The following is a 26578-nucleotide window of genomic DNA, read 5'->3' on the forward strand; positions in this document are numbered from 1 at the left end:
TTGCTTTCACTCTTACATTGTGGGCAATTATAAGCAAAATGACATATTCTACCAAAACTAAAACATTTGAATGGTGATTTACCTTGATACTTCTCAAATCCTTTCTTTAGCTTTAACTTGAAGTGATCTTCTTCTTCATCTGTTTCATTGCTTGAGCTATCACTTGGTTCATATACTTTATTCTTTTCCTTCCTCGATGCTTTGAAGCCCGCCTCCCTTTTTGATGGCTTGTCTTCAATCCTCATTTCATAGCCAATAAGAATGCCATGCAACTCGTTTTTTGTCAATTTGTCTAGATTTCTCATTTCTTCGATCGCCGAAACTTTGGAATCAAATCTTAAAGGCAAGGACTTTAATACCTTTCGTACAATCACAGCTTCAAACTCTTCACCAAGACCTCTTATTGTGTTCACTATCTTATCAACATGAAGCAAATAGGAGGCTATTTGTTAAATTATTATTTACTCTTTGCTTAAGTTAATTAGGTATCATTATTTCCTAGGTTACATTAATATTTGTGTTGGGTAGTTGGATATTATCTACTCCCTACCTACCCTTGCATCTCATTGAGCCACATATCATTATTGTGTGCTCTCATCTCTCTCGCTCTTGATTTTATAAGCAAAGCTCATTATACATTTTATTCATCTCAATACAATCATCTATTCCTAGGGAAATATTTTTCTCTTCTCGTGATAGTTATATTGTTGTTTGTGGTCTTGGCAGTGGAGTCTTCTCTCCAACATGGTATCAAAGACGGCATCCAATGTCTCCTTCTGCAGCTGAGAAGCATTCATCAGTCAATTTTGAGGTCATATATTATTTTTCCAGCTAGGTCATATGTTTGGCGATTGTTGTGCCATTTCCATTTGTCACAAATCGGAATCACTTTATTACTGGTGTCAAGTCATTACAGGTGCTAGAGCGGCAATTTCATTATATTGGATAATTGTTTTCATCATTTGGCAATCTGTGGTATAGTGATTGGCATTTCCAAGGGTTTCTCAATTGGTTTGGTTTATCCACTTTGCAAACCATGTATTTGATCAACCTATCGCTGCACATTGGATAGTTGTGTCTGTTTTGCAAGTTTGTCGTGTCTTGTCTAGCACAAATTGGTGTTCCCATATCCGTCAGTTAATGCATTCAAAGGCATGTGGGTTCATTCTTTGTTGTAGGCGGTTTGAAGTGCTTCTCGTAGGCACAGTGGTATCATTGCAGGTTATGCCAACCAGATGTACTATACTTCAAATAATCGAGTTTTGTTTCTACCAATCAGCTCGTTCATTGTGTGATCCATGTATTTGTATTTTGCAAGCATTATTTTTGTGAAAGGTTACATATGGCAGCAGGTGATTTCTTTGAAATAGTCGCTTATTTGCATTCATATTGAGGCGGCTCTTTCCAAGGCCGAACTCTATTTGATTTTTGTGTAGACTTTATTATATTATAAAGTCTCTACCAATTATTATCGTATTAGGGTTTAATTTATGCACAAACATTGCAGACTAGTGGGCTCGGTATGTGAAAAACATTCATACCTTCATCATTTTGTTTATCTCACATTGCTTGCATTTTTGGCTTGCTTAGCACTTTATGATCTGCGTGGTGTGGAACTACATCAAACTGGTGTGGAGCATGTATCTTGTGGCTTGAAATCATACTATGTGAATATAGATGGTGTGGTGAATACTAGGTGGCACGGCTAGCTCGCCACTACATCATACATGGCCCCTTCGTGCACAGAGGTTCTATTTCACTCCCATAGTCCGAAACAATCACATGGGCAACCTTCATTGAACCCCCGATACCTAGTCTTGCTCCGAAGTCCCTATTTATAGGCCTTTTTTACAAACTTGCACAACTTTTGCAACTGGAATCCATTTTTGCCAAGCCATATATCATTGGAAAGCTCTTTTTGCCAACTTTGCCATGGTTGAGATATTTTTCCAATATTTTGCAATTTGCTAGTCCATTTAGTCTATTGAAGTTGCATGTTGGTTTTGCTCTCTTTCTTGTGAACAAAGGAGTTATTTTGTGAGGGAAATTTGCTACCTTCTCTTGGTTGATCATGGATTTATCCAAAGGCGTATCTCTAACTCCATATAATTATCATGAGTGGAAATCACAAATGGGGCTATTGTTGCGAAAATTGAAGTTGCATTAGAATCACATTTGGTGAAGATCTTGAATCCATAGCTGCTACAGAAAATAGGAGATTGTTTGATCGAAGAGATAAAGTTCTCAATACTCTCATCTTTTGTCCATTTCTCCTCATCTTTGATCTCATGTTGCATCTTGTCCACATCCCAATGACATTTGGACTACCTTGGGGAATCTCTTTGGTAAGCAAGATAAAATGAGGAAATTTCATTTGGGGAACGAACTAATGAGCCTTGATCCTAGACATTTTGATCATATCCATGACTTCTTCACCAAGCTCAATTCTCTTTGAAAGTAGTTGTCTGGATGTGGGGTCACAAAAGATAAGCAAATGATACTTTCTATTCTCTCTAAGCTAGGTCCTCATTATTCTATATTTGTTTCTGCATTTTTTGCTACTATGGACGCTCTAAGTAGTGCACACAAAATGCCTTCTCTTGATACTTTAGTTGCACAGCTCACAAGGGAACAAGCAAAGTTGGCACAAAATGGGCACATTGATGCCTCCAAGGTCTCAAGCACTTCTTGCAAAGGACCCAAATCCAAAGGCTTCTAGTGACAGTGACAAGAAACAGAATAAGGATTCTAAGTCCAATGAGAGAGCTAAGGATCATCCTTCATAGCCTACTCCTGCATCCAAGACCTCTTCTCAAAAAGAAACATCCAAAAAGAAGAAGATTAAAAGTGCTTATTGCAAGAAACAAGGACATGATGAGCATAAGTGTTATACTAAGAAGACTGATGAGCTTTCACGACTTCTTCAGAAGCACCATATCCCACTACTCTCATCAATGTCTTCATCTTCTTCTTCGGATTCTCAATCAGTAGCTTCTCCATCTTCATACACAGTCAGGAACTTCATATTTTGAGAAAGGTAAAGCAATCTTGGCTTCCACTATTCCTGAGAATGGTAGATGGATTCTTGATTCAGATGCATCACATCATATGTCATCTTCTATGGATATGTTTTCTTCTTTTGATCCTTGTAGTTCACCTAACATTTTGATGGGTAACGATCCATACATGAAGGATTGTGGGAAAGGTTCTATTGATATGGGTGAGGAATCATTTAATGATGATCTTTGTGTACCCTCCTTTACCACTAATCTCCTTTTAGTTTATCAAATTACCCATGGTGCACAAGGTAAGATAGTGGTGTTCACTCCTAATCATGTATACATTAGAGATATGGAGACTAAAGAGCTCATTGCTACAAGTGTGGTGGATCATGCATCTCGATTGTATTCCTTTTCTCATTTTGTTCCTAATGATGATGTTCCTTTGGATGATGGTCATACCCTTCCACCAAGGGCAAGTCATGTTTGTGAGGGGCAATTTGGTCATTTGAACCTTGTTGTTCTTGAGACTAGTGTTGAGCTTTCTCCTGTTGGAGTATTGACTCCACCCAAGACCACAAACAACTATAAACCTTCACAATAGAGAATATGATATTTCACCAATAGATGAATGATATTTAGATGTCAAACAATGTACATGAGCTCTCCTTATAAAGACAAGAGTGAGGATGCGAGCGAGAGTAGGTAGGGTAAGTATAACTACCCAACAACTAATATGCCCAAATATTTATGCAACCTACGAAATGATAAATGCCGACTAGCCTAAGGCACGACTTAAGCATAATGAGTAAATAATTAATTTACTCCAACATCCCCCCTTAAATGCAACTTAGGGAAAAGATTATTATGCAATATGAATCCCTGCTACAAAACCATTTTAGGTATCCATGTACAATGCAAATGCAATGCAATAAAAATCTCTCGCAAAGCAGAGAAAAGGAGAAAACTCCTCTCCAAAAGAGAGAAAAAAAACAAGATGCATGGATGGAGGAAAATCACACCCCCCAAGAACTACATACATCATGTATATACAAGCAAATATCCCCCCATAGGAAGGAATGAAGGAGACTATGTAGTCCCCCCATAATGGATAATGTCCTACAAAAATGGTGAGTGCTTAGAGACAAAACATGGTCCAATGCCTAGAAACAATGTTTCTCCCATTGGGAAGAAGATAAACCAAGTACAAAGACGAAGATGAAGTGACGATAGTTTTACCACAACTATCATCAAATAGGAGAGATGCCTCTGAAAACTAAATAGAAGTCTCCAAGCACAAATATGCCTCCACATACTCATGATCAAACTCAACCAAGGAATGTGACAAAGCAAATGAATGAGGAAACTCATCAATATCAATCTACAAAGATGAATCATCAAAGAGGAGATAAATCCCCTCAAGTATCTCTCCCAAATCTGAAATGTGAGACTCTACAAACAATGCGCCAATGTCTCGCATATAGGAATCCCAATCAAGAAGACACATAGATACTTGTTGCAACAACTCACTAGAATCACCAACAAAAGATGAATGTGTGATCTCAACTAGAGAAGTAGGAGCTACAGGTGGAGTCACTCAATCATCATAACTCTCAAATGCTGCATCATATTCCATCTCCTCTAAGGTATCATCATCAAAGGAGATATTGTCAACATCATCAAGTGGAATCATTTGGGAATGAAGGAACATGTTGATCTCCATATATCTCCCAAATAATGGTCCAAATTGTGTGTGGGCACTAAATACCTTTGAACTTGGTGGGGTAGATATCAAGAAAGAAGCTTTGACTGATGCTAAAACCAATCAAACCTATGATATGATCATTCTTATTACCCCAAAATGATTGGTTCCATTGTGCCTTTGGCTCAGGAATGTGTCCATAAAGATGAGGCAAGAGATTAAGCCATCAACAATGTGTGATGATTCCTTTTGCACATGACTCATAATTGTCCTTAGTCAAAGTGCTAATAGAAGGATGTATTGCATAACCCATCACGACATCAATGATACACTTCTCACACCATATAGAGATCAACAAAAAAAAAAATTGAGCAAAACCAAGATTCAAACTTCAACGAACAAAATTCAGCAGCAAACAGCAAAATATCTGAAAAACACCTTGTCCACTACAAAATTGACAAAAAAAGCTTTTTGTCTATATCTTGTTTGCCAAATTTTGCCTCTGTTTGCCCAAATTATGAGCAAAACAACACCCCCCCCCCTTAGAGGCATAAAGGGGGTCAACTAGAACCCAATTGCACGAAATTGAAAAAAAAAATAACATGAGGCACTTTGGGCACTATGGGCCACTTCCAAAGTGCCAACTCACACAAAAATATAACACCTCCAAATATGGAACACCCCACATGCAATCCACAAAGTGCAAGCTAGAAATGGGTCCCACACGTCACTAGTGCCAACTTCAAACTCCAAACCCACAAACTGACATTATATAAAGAGTAAGATAGCAAATAGCACAAACAATGTGGGATTTATGTCAACAGGAGAAAACGCTCGTAAGACTTGCCAAAAATTTGACCGCACACATTTAGCACAGTATGGATCGAGCCTTTAAGCCACAATGAGTACCCGAATGGCTTTTGTTTGTTGATGAGCTCAAATCTGTCAATAGACAGTTATCTCTTCTCTATTTCCATACATGTGGATTAAATAGCAAGAAAAAGAGAGCTAACGCAAACAGAGAGCCCAAATTCATGAGAATGAAACACTTACCAAGGAGTAAGCCCTCCGCAACACAAAGGATGCGCACTGAAAGATGAGGTGAGCTGAGCATTACACAACCCAAATAAATGATGCGCCACCTGCAATTATAGTACTCGTCGATGAATACACACTCCACAAACACTGACTGCATGTCTACAGAAAAGATATGTGATCAGGAAATGACTCACAGCTAAAATGCAAATCGGATTCTCCACAGTCAATACAAATGCCAATGACTATGGATTGGAGCAATAACCATGGAAAACAAATAGAACCCCTGCCAATAAGCAATAACACTTGCGCAAAGTTGATGATGGGCCGCCACAAAGGGAAAATGTGCTTGCAAACAGTGATCACAACCATAAGAAATGAAACAGCCTCATAATTAAACCACCAATGTTGGAAGCGCTTACAACACATAAGCTGCCTAGAAAATAAGGGAGACAACCAATCTAAACAAAAGAACAAATTTGCAATATGCCACAACCTACCAAAGGGAAGATTACAGCAAGCAAATAGCAGTCTGTTGATAGAAGCTGCACAGAAAACTTACAAAAAACGTAGTCCAGAAACAAATAAATCAGGCTACAAGCCCCTCAGCAAGCCGATCAAAAAATAAGATCCGCTAATACTAGAATCGGACCTATGAATCGCCAATAATAACATAATGCAAATCAAGCCAAAGTAGTTATGCCAACCACAAACGAATACCATTGATCTGCAAACAATAATTTGGCTCCAACAAGATATCGAAATCCACTATACCTAGCTGAAATATAAAAATTTCTAAAAAAAATTCAAACACTGGTAAACGAAAAAATTGTCAAAATAAAGTATTAGATATATAATTAATTCGGGGCGTACATGCCTCAACTACAGATCCACTTTCCTAAGATCTGACCTCGAAACCTCATGATGAAAATTGTCAAAAGCGAAAGGAGTTGTTGGAAGACAGCTCTAATACCATGTTAGAGTATTGACTCCACCCAAGACCACAAACAGCTATAAACCTTCACAATAGAGAATATGATATTTCACCAATAGATGAACGATATTGAGATGTCAAACAATGTACATGAGCTCTCCTTATATAATCAAGAGTGAGGATGTGAGCACCAATGAGGTGCGAGAGTAGGTAGGGTAAGTATAACTACCCGACAACTAATATGCACAAATATTTATGCAACCTAGGAAATGATAAATGCTGACTAACCTAAGGTTGGACTTAAGCATAATGAGTAAATAATTAAATTACTCCAACACCTCCTCCACCACTACCTACTTCTTCAGATTTGGAGATTGCTTCTATTCAACAGGTTGATCATAATGTCCTAGATCTTGCTATGTGGGATGAGTATTTGGCACATATTTTAGATTTGTTTGTGGAATCTCATCTTGCACATTTGAGGGGACTTCTCTCCTCTTTGATGACAGTTTGAGCAATATTGTTGATTCATCAACATTGTCTTTGGAGATTGGCATTGATGAGTTTCCTCCTTCACTTGTTTTGTCACATTTCTTGGTTGAGTTTGATCATGAGTATGTGGTGGCTTATTTGAGTTTAAAGACTCTTCACATTTCCAACTTCTATTTGGAGACTGACTTCCTCCATTTTTCAGTTGGACATGGCATGGCTTCTACATCATTTGATGGACATGTTTCTTCCTAAGGGGAGATGTGTTGGTTGTAGGCATTGGGTCATCTTTTGTTTCCAAGCATACTTCATCGACATTGGAGCTTCTTCATTATAGGGGGCGCTATGTAGTCTCCTTTCTTCCTTCCGATGGGGGGGATCATTGATATACACGATGTATGTATTCCTTGAGGGGTGTAATTGAGTCCTCCATCCATGAATCTTGTTTCTTTTCTCTCTTTTGGAGAGTTTTGTCCCATGTGGTTTTCTACTTTTCTCCATTTGTGAGAGATTTTATTTTCATTTTTCATTGCATTGCATTTGCATTGTACATGGGTACCTAAAATCATTTTGTAGTCAAGACCCATCTTGCATCTTGCTCATATTGCAATATAATCTTCTTCCTAAGTTGCACTTAAGGGGATGTGTTCGAAAAAATTATTATTTAATCTATGCTTAAGTTAACTTAGGTATCATTATTTCCTAGGTTACATTAATATTTGTGTTGGATAGTTGGATATTATCTACTCCCTACCTACCCTTTCATCTCATTAAGCCACATGTCATTGTGTGCTCTCATCTATCTCACTCTTTCCTTTATAAGCAGAGCTCATTGTACATTTTATTCATCTCAATACAATCATCTATTCCTGGTAAAATACGTTTCTCTTTCCATGAAGGTTATATTGTTGTTTGTGAACCTAGCAGTGGAGTCTTCTCTCCATCACTATGTTCTCTTCTTTCATCTTAAGGCTTTCAAATTGTCTTTGGTGGGTTTGATGCTATGCCTTCTTCACTTTATCATCTCCTTGATAAAAAATCTTCAACTTATCCCACATGTCCTTAGCTGATTTGCAATGCATAACTTTTACAAACTCCAATTGGAATAATCCACACAATATTGCATCTTGGCTTTCGCATTGATTTCACTTTCCTTCTTTCCTACCTAGTATGTTGGGGATGTTGCAGGGGCTATGTAGCCATTTAAAACCAATTGCCAAATATCATACCCTAAGCATTCAAATAGGTTTCCATCCTTATGTTCCAAAAGATATAATTTGTTCCATCAAAAACTGGTGTCTTGTTTGATGAGAACCCATATCCTTCTTGCTTGGCCATATGTACTCTTTTAGATCTTCCTTCAAGCAACTAGGCTATATCTAAAGGAACCCACTTAATACCACTTATTGGGAGTTCAACTGGTCGTTTTTCCCAAAAGGTGCACCAGTTCAAGAAACTGCTACCATCCCCATTAAAGATCTCACAGGAGGTTGTTAAACCATATCACAAATCTTGAGGGGGGTGTTGGATGCGTTCCAGCCAAAGTTGGAAAACTAAGACTCGCCACGGACTCGGCAGCCCAAAAATTGGGCTCGTACTCGGACTCGAACTCGCGAAAGGACTCGGCAAATTAAAAAACCCATAGTTTTACAAAAAAAACAAAAAATAAATTAATGCATTTAGAGAACATAAGAGCCATAATTGAAACATTACACATGTCATATGATCTCCAAACACTCAATATTTGAAATTTCATCATTCATACTCATAGTTTCAAACTTTAAAATGTATAACAGCAGCATAAGTTTATAAATGTTTACAAAATTACATATAATGATATGTCCAAATGTGAAAAACAACAATGAACCAAACTAAAGAGGACTACATCTTTCTGTTCCCAGCTCTAGTGAAAACCAAGGGAGAGATAGAACTAGAGGGTCTATAACTAGGAGTCTAATGTGGCTTCTCCAACTCGCCAAAATTAGGTTGAGGGTAGCACCACTTGCTGGGGTTTGAGGGTGAGAGAGAGAGGGTTAGAAAGATAGGTCTAGATCTTGGGGGCGAGAAGAGAGTGGTAGAGAGAGGGGATACAGGAAGAGTGATAGGGATATAGATAGGTCTCAAATTCGAGGTAGATAAAGTGAGTGAGATAGAGAGAGAGAGAGAGAGAGAGAGAGAGAGAGAGAGAGAGAATGCTAATAGGAGCCTACTGATTACTGAAATTTGACTGTGTCTGAAAATTTAAAAGATCTTCTAAAACCTAGAATTTGCATTATAACTCCTGGAGATCTGAAACCACTCTCAAACATCTTGCCAATATATACATGAAATATAACTTAAAGTAAATGTTATATTTCATGTATATAGTCAGATCAATAGCCAGATTCAAAGTTTAGAGATCGAGATTGGCAAAAAAACAAGAGAGAGTTCTGATGAAAAGAATGATACTGACTTGAAAAAAAAATAGATAATTTTTTGACATGTTCTTACCTCTTTTGCTGGGCGTGTTTCTGTGCGTCATGAGTCTTTAAGTCGGACTCGCACAAGTCCCGACTTAGGAATCATGTGAGTCCTTGTGAAAAACTCATGTGTCTTTTGTTAAGACTTGCTAGGACTCGGCTCGCAAGTCCTTAGCGAATCGACTTGGCCCACTAAGAGTCCATGGCGAGTCCCACAAATCTTCCATTTATGGTTCCAACAAAGACAAGTACATCAGATTGACCATAAGGAATACTGTAAAGTGCTGGAAAAGTTGCAGCAGAGCAGAGTACTCCACTGCTGTTAAACAAAGACAAAGAATAGGACATTTCTAGAAGGAATTTTTGGGAGTATATATGGAAGAATGGATTTACATGCAGGAACATTCATCTAGGGTGAACATACGCTCCCAAAATTGGCTGACAGGGAGGATATCATTCACAATTGAATGTTTTGAGTTAACCTGATAATAAATCAACAAAGCATTTGATAAAGGATGGTCTTTCATTGTTGAAAAGTTCCTTCTTAAAGTTGAAGACAACATTATGCAACAAAGGAGGTTGTGTCACAGAGAGCAAGAGGGCAGAGGATGTGAGTGCATTGAGCCACAGTGATCTATTGATCCACTGGAAAGACATATTTCTGTTATTTGAATTCTACATGAGGAATCACTGAAGGAAACAATAGCAAAAAGCCTTTTTCATGCTGGAGGATTCCCAGATTGGGCATTTGAGGTCATTTGCATTTCTGTGGTTGGCATAGCTGATTTCCTTTCATATGCTAGAGCTCTAGTTAATTAAAGCGATGATTATAGTAATTTACACTACATTATGCATAGTTTATTAGCATAAAACCATTAGACACCAGAACTAACATTGAATATTGAAATGTCTGTGTTGGAAAATTTAACCTTTAACAAGAATGTTGTTATGCCCCCAATCTGATATACAATAATCAGCGAACCTAAGTGTGAAATTGTCTTACAAAGTAAGACTTCACAATTTCACAAGATCAGACACTATGCCCCAATCACTGATCTTATGTACGGAGGCTTGCTAGATATTAAACAACATCAGTCTTAAGGATCGATCCTTCCTCCCCTATGGTGCAACGATCATTATGGAGAGGCACTGACAGCAAAGCATAAACATTAATATAAATATTAACTTAGTTCACTGCCATCAGGGAAAAAGAACAAACCATAAATAGAAGCAATCTCATTAATTACTTATAGTGTTTACTAATGATATTGACAAGTAGTCCGGTTCTTCACAAGGTTCCAATGGTTATGAAAAGTCAACATATGAAGGGACATCTTTTAAGGCTGTGACTTTATGAAAGGACACAACTTCTCATCCCAATGGAGAGATATTTGTACAATAAACTGTCCACTCCCAGAAGGCATCGAAGGGATTGAGACTGATGATATATGAGATATTAATACTCAGCACAATCGATCAGATCAGATCAGATCAGAACTGCTATTAAGTTACAGGCAGTAACATCTTTGTCCTTGGTTGTATGCATGGGATGTGCTTAATATGTATGCTTAATATATGAAGCCTGATAATGTTCCTATGCAGAATTTAGTAATAATATTAATAGAGACTGCAATATGTATGACAGTCATACTTAATTTCATAAATATTCATAATAATTGAAAGACAAATATATTAACAGTCTCAGTACTTAATCAGTTCTAATTCTATTCCCCAAGGGAGACAGGTGCTATTAGGGAGAGGCAGAGTAAACCCACTCCAAGATGAAACAGCCCCAAGGATGAAAGGACTGATATTCCTAACGTCTGGGCTGAATTAGGGAGGTGGTGTCATAGCACCCTAAACAAGCCAATGCCCTCTTCTGGGATTAAGAATGAGAAGGGATTAGGAATTAGGACTGGAGTAATGACAATATTAGGTTGAATTATGGACAACTTTAATTATCTACTCTGAATTAATGTAATATACTAGGTAGTAATATATGTTGCTATTTGGGAATTGACAGCCTCCTAATAGAGGACATTACAATTGGTATCAAAGACTTGATCGTGCCATCCTGCAGGGTGTAAGGCTAAAATAATGAATGCATTCTAGCCAATAAGAAGGGTCTAACAATGCGTATATTCATGTGTATACTCCATGTATGCTCTGTGTCTTCATATATCCATGTGTATGCTTCGTGTTTTCAAGTGTATGCTCCGTGTTTGGCTCTATATTTTTAGTTAACCTAGAATATGAGAATAACAAGAGTGAACCAAAGGGGATATGAAGGTCATAGATGTCTGTCATGCTTCTTGCCTTTGTTTGTCTCAAGGAAGCAACTAAACACAGTTCTTAAAATTACAATTGATGAGAGAAAACTTGTCTTAAGATTACAAATCAGATAGGGTTAGTTAGGAACCCTTGAATTAAGAAAATTTAGTGAACGATAATTGCTTGAATACAAGCAATTTTGGAAAGGGCGGACTGCCATGCCCCTGATCTGATATCCAATAATCAACGAACCTAAGTGAAATTGTCTTACAAAGTAAGACTTCACAATTTCACAACATCAGACACTATGCCTCAATCGCTTATCTTATGTACGGAGGCTTGCTAGATATTAAACAACATCAGTCTTAAGGACCGATCCTTCCTCCCCTATGGTGCAGCGATCATTATGGAGAGGCACTGACAGTGAGCCATAGACATTAATATAAATATTAACTTAGTTCACTGCAATCAGGGGAAAAGAACAAAACATGAATGGAAGCAATCTCATTAATTATTTATAGTGTTTACTAATGATATTGACAAGTGTTGTTATTAATCCCTGAAGGGGTGCGGTTCCTCACAAGGTTCCAATGGTTATGAAAAGTCAACATACAAAGGGGACGTATTTAAAGGCTGACTTTATGAAAGGACACGACTTCTCATCCCAATGGAGAGACATTAATACAATAAACTGACTACTCCCAGAAGGCATTGAGGGGATTGAGACTGATAATACATGAGATATTAATACTCAGCAAGATCGATCAGATCAGATCAGAACTGTTATTAAGTTGCAGGCAGTAACATCTTTGTTCTTGGTGATATGCATGGGATGTGCTTAATATGTATGCTTAATATATGAAGCCTCATAATGTTCCTATGCAGAATCTAGTAGTAATATTAATAATATTAATACAGACTGCAATATGTATGAAAGTCATACTTAATTTCATATATATTCATAATAATTGAAAGACAAATATATTCACAGTCTAAGTACTTAATCAATACTAATTCTATTCCCCAAGGGAGACTTGCAGAATCTAGTAGTAATATTAATAATATTAATATAGACTGCAATATGTATGAGAGTCATACTTAATTTCATATATATTCATAATAATTGAAAGACAAATATATTCACAGTCTAAGTACTTAATCAATACTAATTCTATTCCCCAAGGGAGACGGGTGCTGTTAGGGAGAGGCAGAGTAAATCCACTCCAAGATGAAAGAGCCCCAAGGATGAAAGAACTGATGTTCCTGACGTCTGGGCTGAATTAGGGAGGTGGTGTCATAGCGCCATAGACAAGCCAATGCCCTCTTCTTCAATTAAGAATGAGAAGGGATTAGGAATTAGGACTGGAGTAATAACAATATTAAGTTGAATTACGGACAACTTAATTATCTACTCTGAATTAATGTAATATACTAGGTAGTAATATATGTTGCTCTTTGGGAATTGACAGCCTCCTAATAGGGGACATTACAAATGTCTTGTGCAAATAAAGGTCACCACTTCCGGAGAAAAACAACCAGCTGAGGAAGAAATGTATACCAGTCACAAACATTTAGAATTACAAGGATTCTTCACATTGATATTGCAAATATTTGCTGACACATAGCATGATTATGACCCTATATCGAACAGATTTATTATCCTATAAACAGTAAAGTAGTGTCACGGGATAGTCCCAGGATGGCTATTCCTTTCCAAGTGTCCTTTGGAAGCATAAAAATCACTTCCTTATGCTACAAGTCCTATTAGACTGTATAATATATGAGAAAATTGTTTACGAAAAAGAAACCATCAATGGCAATTCAATGGGAAAAAACACTTAGAATCTTTTAGTTCTCAGAAAGACAGTACATGTATCCAAATTTCATACCGTTATCACCTTTTCTAAGTCCTCAAGCCCATTGGAAAGATTTTTAAGAGTTGTTGCCAAAGCGGATTGGCGTTCCTCTTCATCACTAGCATCATATTTTCCTTCACTACTTGTCCACTCTTCTTCATGACTTCCATCATTCTCATCATCTACATCCGACCCTGACGAACATTCTTCCCCAGTTTCTCCGTGTTCAGTTTCATCATCAGTCTCTACTTCTGATGCACTTTCTTCACTAAAATCCTGCATATAATAAAAGAAAAATTAAAATAAAATTCAGAAGCAAATTTCAAATATTTATAAACTATATAAACAAAAAGAGAAACAAGACCCCTTGCCAAACACATAAGAATTTCACGCATAAAAAAATAAACAGTGTTAGTTACAATCCATAAAATTGTCTATCACTATACATACAATATCCACATTGTCACAAATGACATAAGGGCATAGAATTGAAAGAAAAAAGCTGTTAGCAATTATCTTGATGAAAGCAAAGACAATGCAACAGACAAAACATTTATAGGTTGCAACATACATACATGAGGAGCAAGAACACTACTGTCAAGAGTTAACAGTGGCACTTGTAAATGATGAGCGAGGGATTTCACTAATCGCTCTCTATATAGCTCTGTTCCTGGAAGCAAAGGAATTTCCATTTCTTAGCAATCTTATGCACATTACTCATAAAAGCCAGAGAAAAACATATAGGTATGCACTATGCAGTCCAAATACAAGAAAAAAACCTGGCATGCTCTGTAATAAAATCCTGCAACTTGAGGAACTCAAATTTTTGCCATATATTGATGCAAATTTGTGACATTTCAAGTGAGCAGTTGCACATTCCAATAAAATATCTTTAGTATGTAGCCTGGGCAATGGGGGAAATTGAAAACCACATTAATATTTAATATAATTACCATAAAACCCATCTAAAAATTATAGTTTTATTCATTTAATTCAGGCTCACATTTCATGGTTTTCTCAATAATAACATATAACAAGCTACAAATTAGAGAATAATTGCTTGCATCTTGAAACTAGTACCAATTAAAACAAGAATACAAAATCATAAAGTTAAGAGAGAAGATTACTCCACAAAGTATGGAAATGTTTCCCAGGACACACTGTTCGCCTCCCAAGGCACCAATCTTCGCATATAATCATACCGAAACTTTGTTTTTGTAGATACTAATACTGTTTCTAGCTTCCTGTTTTCAGAAATTATCCTTTGAAATTCAAGCCACTCTTTCTGTTCTTGTTCACCCAAACGAGCATGATCCTTAGACTCTGAAATTGGAGGTTTGTATTCCTTAATTTCTGGTTTTCCAAGAGATTCATCAGCAACCTCCTTGGTTTTATCATGATCCCCACCATCCTTTACCGGGACATGTTTCTCCTCACTACTACTTGGTCCATCACCTTTTGAACTAGAAAACCTCACTGAAAAACTTGACTGAAAAGGCTTTCCAATCTCCTGGGGTGAAACAAACCCAATCCTTGATCCACTGATTTGAGCATGACCACTAGAAATCAGATTCCTTCTATAGCTTAAACTTGGATTGCAGAGACTTGGAACACTGGATGGGTCACTTTTCTGTAATCCCCTTAAAGGTAATAAATATTTTAGAGGGAGACCTTTTTGAGTTCCCCACCTATTAGTATGATAATCAAATGCATAGAATTGTCTGCATCCACTTCTATAGAAGACATCCTTACAGCAATTTTGGACTCCATGAAATCTTTGCCATGCATTCTGTCGTTTACATCTGAATCTTCTGGCATACATTGCAGAATCCCTAGATACTTATATTGATGTGCTAGTATTTAACATCCACTGATTTTGTCCACAGACATACAGTTAAGACCTGCAAGTCACTAAAAAAGGGTATATAAATGGAGATAAATGATTATTAGGGTCTGTACTTTGTATGCATCGCATACACCTGCAAATTCATTAAGTTCAACTTGATTCACATCATATCTTGCACTATGAAAACTGAAGAAAAAAATACAATCGACCGATATACTCGAAAAAAGCACAAATATTAGTGTGTTCAAAATAGAAAAAAGCAATGTCATTGACATTCGATGGATTATACTTCGCAAAGTAACCATGGACATTCAGCACAATGTTACAGTTGTTGAAATCCCCTGTTTACGACCTCTAACCCGAGTGGACAATTGGCAAGGTTGTAACTAAGTGTTTATGTGATACATTCAAGCGTAACCCAGCTTTAATGAGGTGCATTCTAACATGAGCACAGCTTAAATTGTAAGAATATAACCCAAGCTTACCCTACACGAGAAGACTAAGTTTTAAGTTACCTCACACTGCCTGCAAGGAAACCCATATCCTTCAACAAGATTTTCCAAGAAAAAAGTCTAAAAAGCATATGACCCGCATGACACATGATAGATTCAGCTCTTTAACTGGTCACAAACTTGGGCTTCTGTTGACTAGTTAGTAACTTAGCCATATGCTAATTGTGCCCTAGTTATAACAATTTCTTTGCAAATGCTGTGGTTGCTAAGAAATTCGTTCCTAAAGCCGTAAACAACTAAACACAAAAGTAAAGGCCATGCAGATTAGGCGTATGCTAATTTTGACCCCGTAATAACAATTTCTCTGCAAATGCTGTGTTTGCTAAGAAATTAATTCCTAAAGACGTAAACAACTAATGAAAAAAGTCGTTAAGGGTCGTGCAGACATCAAGCTAGAAGTTTATAAGGAGAGTTCTAAAGGTATCTAATACAGTACTTCCACGGATTTATGAACAATACATTTAGTGAAAATACTTGTAATTTTTTCCGTTTCCTGGTTAAATTGGGGAGCCATAAAACCCTATCAGCAGGTAGCAAAAAGTTACATACATGTCAAGTAAAATGACGTGAAGATAAAACTTATCTAAGATAGTTTGCCTGTAAGACGTATCCATGTTTTTTCTTTTCCAAAATGAGTATCAGGGGAAGCAGCCACAGAGCTGGCTAATGGTCTATTATAAAACTGAGAAGAAATGCCATGGCCCAAAGAGAAGATGCAAAACAGTAACATCAAAACTGGAAGAGAAAAGGAAAACATGGTAGGTACCTTAGAGAGATCCGTTTGTGTTGAAGAGGACTCCTCGAATCTTCCTGGCCATTTGGCCCCTTGGATGAATTAAGAGAAAAAACTATAAGTTGCCAATCAGTATAGAATAGATTAATAAGAAATCTCGCGAAACCAAAATTTGAATGTTAAACTAGATTTTTTCTCTACAAAATTTACCCCTCAAACCTGTAGGGCTTGTTGAACCTTTTGGTTTTACCCTCGAAGATTATTCTAGGAGGTCTTCTTGTCTTTGAAGGGCTTGTCTTGGACTAATTTTGATTGTTTCACTAGGTCTTCATCAAATCGCATGAGGTTGAGATTAAAACTTATAGTTAAATATTTTATATTGTTTGAAAATATCTTGTATACATATATATATATGAAGAGATAAAACACTCTAAAAATATAATTATGGTTAATATGTGTAATAAATAAATTATAAAATTAATTTAGATAAATGAGTTAAGTTTAGATGTAAAATTAAATTCTGACTTAAGATAGAAATACATTTATGAAATTTAGAATTGTGTTAAGATTCAAATCAAATTTGTAGGGATGTTCTTCGTCTTTATGATACTAGTCTTGTATCTAAATAGGCAACCTAAATTTTTTGTGTATCCCTAGCCTCTTGAAAAGTGGGGCTTTGATGTTTGCAAAAGTTGTTTGCCAACGTCTACACTTGCAAATGGAAAACTTCGTAGTTTTAAGAAGCAAATATTATAACATGTTATCGCAATGAAGAATCTTTGAGACTTATTCAATTGTAGTTAAGTCGCATTGATCAATTCAATGATTTTATAGTAAATTAGAAGACACGTTAAGCAACATATCTAATAAATGCATAAGTAGTTGGCAACGATGTTGTCAAACGATAATGAGTGTTTAAGATCTAATTAGTTCATGAATTGTAATGAATGTTGGAGTAATAAATTGAGTGTAAGAATTGAGGTTTTGACATTTGTTAATGTAAAAGTTAATGTAAGTGAGATTATTAATGAAAACAAAAGGGTGTGATTGAGTTATAATGAATGAGTGTCCATTTTCTTGGGTGACAATGGTTAGTGATGGATTTTATGGATCAAAATAAATTATCTAAATAGCCTAGGAGTGATTTCATTTTATACAAGTATTAGGAATACAATTTCAACTTCCTGGCACATGAGTTGACAAGTAACAATAACATTACGATGAATTAATTTGAAGCTATAATTAAATTTGGACTTTGTTTGAGAAGGTTAAGGTCACACATACAACCTTAACTTGGGTCAAGCTCACTTGTGTGGTCTTACTTGGGCAAACGAAATATTGATCTAAAATTGTCTAATCAAAGATAAATGGTATTTATGATTGTGAGACTAAGTCTATTGTTAGTGAATGTGTCAAGTAAAATAAAATCATGTATTATGGTTATGTACATGGGACATCCATGCAAAGGGGCAAATTGAGAATGAAAAGTATAAGGGATGCAGTTCTCACCTCTACACTAATATTGTCAAAGAATTGTAGTGTCATAAAATTGTGCCTCCTACAATTTTAACCACATTTGAGGTCCTCACCTTGGCGACGACATCCTCCTTCTAAACCAAGACCTCTTTCTGCATTTTCATCCCTTGGCCCCTTCCTATTTGAGCCCTGAGGTAGCCTCAGGACCCTGTTTGGGCCCCAAGATAGGGCAGGACAGTGGCGAGGCACCCCTGTCCCACCCTCTTAGGGTGGCCCCAAGATAGGTTCCCCCGACCTTATTTGCACTTCGGGATCCTAAATCTCCCAGATGTCAACCTTTTATGAGATGAATTAATCTTCAAGAGGCATGTATAAAAGGGAGTTGGTTTTCTCATTTGCATAAGGAGGAATGGGAGGTGAATTTCAAACAAACGGATGATAAGCAAGCATAGGCGAAGATATACGTCATCAAGCATTCAAGCATTCAAGTCTTCTTCATTAATCCATTCGAGCAATATTTCAACATTCATTTGCAAGCATGTAAGTGTGTTAGGGTTTTGTCATACTACATGACATTCCATGCAACACTTGTGATTACATTCAAGAAGCAAAGCGATCATCATCAACAAGTTGCAAATCTACAAGGTATACATTTCTATTTTTTACATTCAAGCATTTGCAATTACTTTCTTTCAAGGTTGATTCCTCAATTGGGGTTTGACTGAGGCAAACCCCTATCCACAATCCCTTTTCCTCTCTTTTATGTGTGTAGGTTGCAGGTGCGTAGCTATAATTGCAGGTTTGGGCTTCATTTGCAGAGACGAAAGAACCCTTTTCATTTTGCGGATTTTGTGGAGGACCATGCACACTCCCACCATGGTCATGATGAATTTTCTCCAAATTTGCAGGGCAGATCCGTATCAGTCTAATTAGCTCAAATCCGAAGTTACAGCGCGATCTCGAACTGGTAACTCCTCATTTCACTCAATTTCTCTCTCTTTTCCACATAGTCAACTTGCTCATTTACAAAAGAGGGTAAATCACACTTCAACCCTTGCAATCCACTTGGAATTCATATCCTTGTTTCCCTTGGATTTGGATCTAGTGGATTCAAGCCCCTCTTTTGAATGTAAAGTTCCTCCAAGTGTCACTAGGATCCAATTTTTCACTTTACAAGAATAATAAGAGTGGTTGTGTGTTTGGTTTATTGTTTTTATTTTTAAATAAGAATAGCTATGTAGATAATGCATTAATAATTTGTAGGAATTTTGAGTCGATGATTCATGTAGGATATTATTGTTGCTTCTATTATATATTTCAAGTGGTCCCACATAACTCGTTTTATTAAAAATTATACATTATAGAATCATTTCTTAATTTTTTGGAGCAACAACTCATTAAGAAAAGCATATTTTAACCATAACTATTGAGGCTAAAAGTTGGAAACATAAGCTATAAAATTATAGGATTTTGTTTTGCCAAGTAGAAACTACACATTAGTTAAGCTTATTTGTTAAGTTTTCTATAAAAGTAAAACCATCGCCATTTAAAAACCTTTTAAAATATTACACAAAATAAATGTTATACACCACCTCAATTTAATTAGAATTTTCTCCTAGAAAATAGGTGTTATTGTTTAAGATGGATTGTTTTGTATAGTGCGGAAAGTGAACCACTCTAACAGCCGAATATCAACCTCTTGAGGACTCATTAATCAACCACTCCACTCAAGATGGCACAAAACATAGAGTTGTTAGGTGCCCCAATGGACAACACGGGATAGGTCGCAAAGATCTTCTAAGGACATCTATTATCTCTCTACCCAAAGACGCACGCGCAAGTCGTGGACGACAACATGACACACCAACGTCCTATACAAATAGAGTATAGAGTTTCGTACAGAAAATACAATGTGATATATGTGTATTCTAGATGAGGTAAAACTAAATAAACATACGATAGAAAGTAGAAAATGACTATAGATATTAATGAGAAGAAATAAAACAAGGAAAGGAAGTAATCTCACAACCGGTCCACAAATGAAGCTTCCAGCAAAGAAACTCTTCTCCAGTCAAAACCTGCACACAAACCAAAAGGAAAAATGTTGGGGTTGTGTTTAGAGATCTGCCACAATCAAACCCCCATTTCGATGTTTCCACCTGGACATGGACATCCAGATAAATAGATATAGAAAGTAGATGCAATAAGAAATATGTTAATGGAGATAAAAAAGAAAAGATAAGAACTCCCCTTCTACACCCAAAGTGAAGAGCTTGCTAGATGAAGAAGATGAAGCATAGTACTTCTCAAAGCATGACAATGGTGGTGAGAGTCTCAAGCATGAAGAAGAGTCAAGGGTGTTGGAAAGTGTGACTAGAGAGCTTCAATGGAGTCCATAGAGAACATTTAGAGTGATCTTGGGTTTAGAGATGCTTGAATGAGTTTCTAGACAACCTAAATGAAGCAAGAAAGGGAATATAAACATGTTGGGGATGAAACCAATGTTGGTGGTCACGGAAAGAGGCGTTATGAGCTCTCCCAATCATAGGAATAACACTCAAGCAACCAATTTATGGATTATAGATTTGTGCAAATTTAGCGCAATGCATAGAGGTCCCTGCAGCGTGCAAGTGTCCACAAGTCATATAATCAATGAGGTTGAAGAAAGGACAAGATAGTGGGTGACGAAGCAAACCATGCGATCAAAAGGACAAAAAGGCGAAAGAGTTCTCCAATTAGCTTAAAGTGAAGGCGCTTACATAGCATGGAATTACACAAGGTGCAATTTATGACACTACATTTTGCCCCCACTTTAGCAAGCATATCATTGTTACGATATGCGAACCTAAAGTAGAGATAAAAATTTAAAATAATTTTATCGAGATGTGAAGGGGAATCAAAATCCTCTAATTATGTGGAGTTCCCCCAAGGAAGAGACCTAAGCCTTTTCAAGATTCTGCTAAGTTGTTTCATCACAAACATGTTAACTGCAGACAAACACGTTAGATGAAAAAGTGAAAATTTTGATAAAACAATAATTGATACGAGCAGACACTGAAATAACAAGATAGTGATCATCGAGATAAAAATATTTCACTCATAAGGGTAGCAAGTTGTGTTATGTTGGATATTCATGCAATAAGGTGGTCGTAGATTGATCTAATAGATAGTGGTTTGGCCCCCACAAAAGGCAAAAGATAATAAGATCAAGTGGATTAGCCCCCATAAAGGCAAAAGATCGAGTGATTTGGCTCCCACAAAGGAAAAAGATCATGAGGTCATTAGATAAATAAATGTTGAGATATACAAGATGCAAATGCAGTTATGCAGAAATGCAAAGATATGATAGCCCCCCACTCCCCTCATAATGGTATGCGTGAAATGCAATTCATTCTAAGGATAAGAGATGTTGTATTACTTCAACATAACGAGAGGTCTCTCTGGAATGCCACCTTGCAACAAATGACACATAATAACCATAACATCAACAAAAATACAAAGAGACAAGGGGGATCTAATAATTTAGCGTCAGAAGAACCGACAACAGTAAAAGTAAATAATGGGTATGGTTACATATGATTTACTCATCATAGTCTCGAAGTGTACAAATATGAAGAAGACGCATGAAAACAAAAGTAAAATAAAAATTCAAGTCAACATGGAAGAAAGCCTAAATTCCCCCAACGCGTTGCATCGTCCCTAGATTTTAAAATCAAGATACAACAAATAGAAGAAGAGCGATTAAAAAATAGAAGAAAGTCAAAACAGATAATTCCTTATTTCCAAGCACATATAGAGTAACTCGGGTCCTTTAGGGGAGCATAAAACACATAAAGACAGACATCACCCCCTTGTTTTCAAGTATTGATGAAGTAACTTGGGTCCTTCAAAGGGGCACAAAACACATAAAACAAGCACGGGAAAATATAAACAGGCACATTGTTTGGTCCTAAATGTATGGTTGGTGAATGAACAAATAACACAGTATTTTCCACACGTACCAATTATTCATGTAACAGAACAATCTTACATCACAACATAAATGACAATGATACTAGTTAGACCAGAAGAGTTGTATCTTTATTCCAGTGTCCAGAATGTCCATGCATAATCTCCCTGTTGAGGTTCCAACCAAACAATATAAAGACCCGACGGTTGGTCAAGTTGCCAACCGTCACCAACTCCCAACTACCCGATGGGAACCTCTCGGCGACAAACATAAACATAACATAACACACTTATAAATATTATTCTTACTAACATGCGTTATTTTACCCCTAACATTAGCCCCCCAAAAAACGTAGTCATCTTCCAGATGACTCAGACAAGAGAAACTGAATTATATAAAACATAGCTAAGACTGAGAAGAGGGAGCAGGCATCCCTGTAGTGGTCGTAGGAGGAGGTTGTTGTCCAGCCTAAAGTTTCAGGTTCTTTTCGGCCAGTAGCTATCGTTCCCGTGCTTTCTTTACCATGTGAGTAGCTTCCAGTAGCTTTTTATCTTTCTGTTCCAACTGTAAGGTGAGCTTTGCCACTTGGGCTGCTAATGCCTCCAAGTCAGCTATACCAGTTTCTGCTGGTACTGTACCAGTTTCTGCCTCCAAGTCATCTGTACTAGTTTATGTCGTTATCGTACCAGTTTGTGTTGGTACTATACCAATTTTTGCTGGTACCGTACTTGTTTCTACTGGTACCGTACCAATTTCTGCCTCCAAGTCATCCGTACTAGTTTTTGCTAGTACCATACCGGTTTGTGCTACTACCATACCAGTTTATGCTGGCATCGTACTAGTTTATGTTGGTATCGTACCGGTTTCTACTGGCACAACACTAGTTCCTGTTGGCACCATACCAGTTCTTGTTGGCACCATACCAATTTCTGTCGTACAAGTACATGTTGGCACTGTACCAGTACCAGTTGGATCGTATCAGTTCTTGTTGGCACTGTACCAGTTTCTGTTGTATCAGTACCTGTTGGCACTGTACCAATTCTTATTGGCATCATACCAGTTCTTGTTGGCACTGTATCAGTTCTTGTTGGCATCGTACCAATTTATGTCGTACCAGTACATGTTGGCACAATACCAGTACCTGTTGGCACCGTACCAGTTCTTGCTGGCACCATACCAGTTCATGTTGGCACAGTACCAATTCCTATTGGAATCATACCAGTTCTTGTTGTACCAGTTCTTGTTGGTCCTGTACCAGTACTTGCTGGAGCCATACCAGTACCTATTGGAGTCACACCAGTACTTGCTAGTACCTTACCAATTCTTGTTGTACTTGTTCATACAAGCACCGTACAAGTACCAGTTAGAGTCGTACTAGTACTTGTTGGAATAGTACCAATACCTATTGACACTGTACAAGTACATGTTGATGTTGTACAAGTACCTACTGGTATCACACCAATGTCTTCCGTACAAGAACTTGGATATGTCGTACCAATTCCTTGCTCGACCATTCTATCTTTTCCTGGTATGGCCTCCCCTGCCACTGTCTGGTCTATCGTACTAGTACCCTTCGTGGTTTCTGATGCTAGTACTGGTTTTTGTGGTAATGATACCCGTCGTTGCGCTGGTGGTTCCCCTTCATTGATTTTTTGGAACAACACCCCTACTGGTCGTACGTCCCTCACAGGGTTGGCCACTGTAAGTGCTTCTTGTGGTACCAAGTGTGTCGAAGGTAATTTGGAAGGTGTGAACTTTACCCTTGTACTCTTCCATTATGTTTGTAACCTTCTGTGTTGATCCTCCTCTTCATCCTCTTCTTATTGTTGCGACTCTACTTCCCCTTCATCCTTCGCAACTGTGTGAGGTGCCATATGAAACCCCTCATCACCAATTTCATGCTCTTCAGTCTCTTCTTCCTCCTCAAAACCCTCTGCGCTGTTGGCATCTTCGACCTCTACGGACGTGTACAACTTTCTTCTCCTTTTGGCTGGTTGTGCGGTGTCACCTAATGTGTTCAGGTGAGTATAGTAGTACATGGTAGGTTTATTCGGTTCCACCCATCTGCGCAGTTTGAGGGTTCCTCACATTTCTGGTGGTACTTGTAGGCGTATGGCATCCAGGAATAGGCTAATAACATGATGGCACATGTATAATGTCTTGTGTTCCAACTTGAAAAAAACATGAATTCGTTCTGCCAAAAGTTGTCCTTCCGACCTAGTACCAGTGACCGTCATACCATAACCTGTCGTACTAGCACCTGGCGTACCAGTACATGCTAGTATCGTACCAGTTCTTGCTGGAAACATACCAATTCCTATTGGAACCGTACCAATACCTGCTGGTACTATATTAGTGCTCGTCGTACCAATACCTAAACATGTCGTACTAGTACCAATTACCTGTACGACGACCTCGTTTTTCCCTAGTGTGACCTCCTCTACCATTGTCTAGTTTGCCATACTGGTACGGACCATTGGACCAACTGCCGCCTCTACACCGTACGGGTTAACTTGTGCACTTCTACTCCCTGGTCATACAACCTCTTCAACCTGTGCCAACTCTTCACTCAACTCCACATGGATGGCACAAATCTCTGCACAGATACCCTCAACCTTTTCATACAATTGCTCCCTGCGTGTACGAACGCCGCGAAGGAGGGGATTGTACAGATCTTGCACGTACGCTATGTCTATTTTCTGACCATACAGTCTTTCTCCTTTATCCATTGCTAATCGTACAAGATCGTATGACTTAGTTTCTTGTGGGTGCAATTTTCCGTCGTACGGTATTCTTCCCCTTGCAGGTCGTACACCGTGCGGGCTATGCTAGTCTCCCCTCTTTGTCGACCGTACACCGTACAGATAACTCAAACACTACCAGTCTCCCTTCTTTGTTGATCATACGCTGTACAAATAACTCAAACACTCCCTCGACTGGCGTATGTTGTACGAGTGATCTAGTACGGGGTTCTAGTCATCCCCTACGAGTATCACCTATGGGTCCTCGTCCTTGCTTAGATTGATTTTTTTCACATCCCTTTCCTCGTACTTGATGGGTTTATCCTATTCAAACTGGTGGGTTGGCGTGTCGTCCATCTATGCCATTCCCTCTTGGTATCTACCTCACTCTAGGGGAAAGGGTTGTTCTTCCATCCCGCCGCTTGATTCTCCTATCTCACATATTTTAAGCATGTGACACTCTGAGTGGAAGACCTCATAGTCCTCCATTTGCCAATGAAAATGTCCCGCCAGTGAATTGGTTCCATCCTCGGAACATCCATCCAATTCCAACACTCCTTCCTTGTCAAGTTCTTTCCCTCCTCTGTCTCCTTCAAAACCCCACTCCCATCTATTTGAATCTTCTGAGTCGGAGTCCGATGACGCGATCTCTTCACTAACAAACTAGTTCATTAGATCAATTACATACTTATGACCATCACTCTCGATTGAGAGCGTATTCCTTTTCCAGTTATGATTAGCTTTGCTCGTGATCAACCACCCCCTTCCTAGAAGAGCATCGTACACTTTCCTTTCCAGCAGAATGACTACGAAATCTAAAAGGAATTGTTGCATCCCAATTACCACATTTTGTGCCATGAGGGTACCGAGGGGTTTGATACCGTGTTGATCCGCACTGACCAGGTGGAAGGTTGGTGGCCAGAGTGTAGGCTTGCCGAGGCTTCGCCAAGTTTCCTCTGGTAGTACATTGACTCTGGACCCACCATCAACAATGGTGTTTGTAAGCTTTTGTTCCATTATATCCATCTCCACTACTGTCGGTTTCTGTCTGATGCCCACTGCGAGTAGCATAGGTTTCATGGCATCCATACCAAATTCCTTCACCGGGTCTGTACTACATGGTTCTGCCACCGTTTGGTGTTCTTGACCGAGGGTAGTGTCCCCGGTTACATTTGTCAGAGCCATCCTTAACTATGGCATGGTCTGCAGAAGGTCAGACACCCATACGGGTATTGTGGTTTGTAACATCTGCTTAATGATAGTTTTCTTTGGTTCTGATCGGGCTAGTGTACCGGCAGCCTGGTGCGAAGCCCTTTCGCTCTCTAGCCATCGCCTGCTCGATATCCCCCCTTACCTCCTCGAGCCTTTCTTTTCTGTGCGGGGGTCAGGATACATGGTTTTCTTGTTTTGCAACCTTGTGATTGCTAGTACTTCTTCTCTTGATCCTTCTACGTCCAACATGTTCACCCCTTTTTGCTTTAGACAATCTATGTCCTCGTGATTTCCTGGACCGCACCATCTGCACAACAAACTTCCTGCATCACCTCTGTTTTGGCATTTTGGGGCAAAGTGACAC

The 26578-nt window shown here is 38.1% G+C and overlaps 2 protein-coding genes across 7 annotated transcripts in view; one reads left to right on the top strand and one right to left on the bottom strand.

Annotated features, from left to right (window-relative positions):
* The window catches only part of LOC131076576 (uncharacterized), a 193734-nt gene extending 176549 nt beyond the window's left edge, over positions 1–17185 (bottom strand). Inside the window, exons 1-6 of one of the 6 annotated variants that reach the window (XM_058013813.2) lie at positions 17056–17185; positions 16870–16928; positions 14873–15646; positions 14525–14649; positions 14321–14415; positions 13779–14021 (exon numbers count right to left, since the gene is read on the bottom strand). In XM_058013813.2, coding sequence (XP_057869796.1) covers positions 13779–14021; positions 14321–14415; positions 14525–14649; positions 14873–15567 — 1158 coding nt within the window. In that variant the 5' untranslated portion in view covers positions 15568–15646; positions 16870–16928; positions 17056–17185. Of the gene's footprint in view, positions 1–13778; positions 14022–14320; positions 14416–14524; positions 14650–14872; positions 15657–16869; positions 17028–17055 lie in introns of those variants that run through there. The other 5 variants (XM_058013815.2, XM_058013816.2, XM_059212087.1 and 2 more) reach the window with 5 other exon arrangements.
* On the top strand, positions 16796–24061 carry LOC131076551 (uncharacterized). The gene is made up of 3 exons (XM_058013789.2): positions 16796–16861; positions 22833–23112; positions 23244–24061. The coding sequence occupies exons 1-3, from the start codon at positions 16796–16798 to the stop codon at positions 24059–24061; spliced, it is 1164 nt and encodes a 387-aa protein (XP_057869772.2).
* The last annotated feature ends 2517 nt before the right edge of the window (positions 24062–26578 follow it).

The sequence above is a fragment of the Cryptomeria japonica genome, chromosome 10 (assembly GCF_030272615.1).
Source record: "Cryptomeria japonica chromosome 10, Sugi_1.0, whole genome shotgun sequence".
NCBI lineage: Eukaryota > Viridiplantae > Streptophyta > Pinopsida > Cupressales > Cupressaceae > Cryptomeria > Cryptomeria japonica.

Coding starts and splice junctions, on each gene's coding strand:
- LOC131076551 (XM_058013789.2), top strand. CDS start 16,796: ATGCCATGGCCCAAAGAGAAGATGCAAAACAGTAACATCAAAACTGGA. Junction 16,862..22,832: donor GAAGAGAAAAGGAAAACATG/GTAGGTACCTTA, acceptor TCCAACTGTAAG/GTGAGCTTTGCCACTTGGGC. Junction 23,113..23,243: donor CATCGTACTAGTTTATGTTG/GTATCGTACCGG, acceptor GGATCGTATCAG/TTCTTGTTGGCACTGTACCA.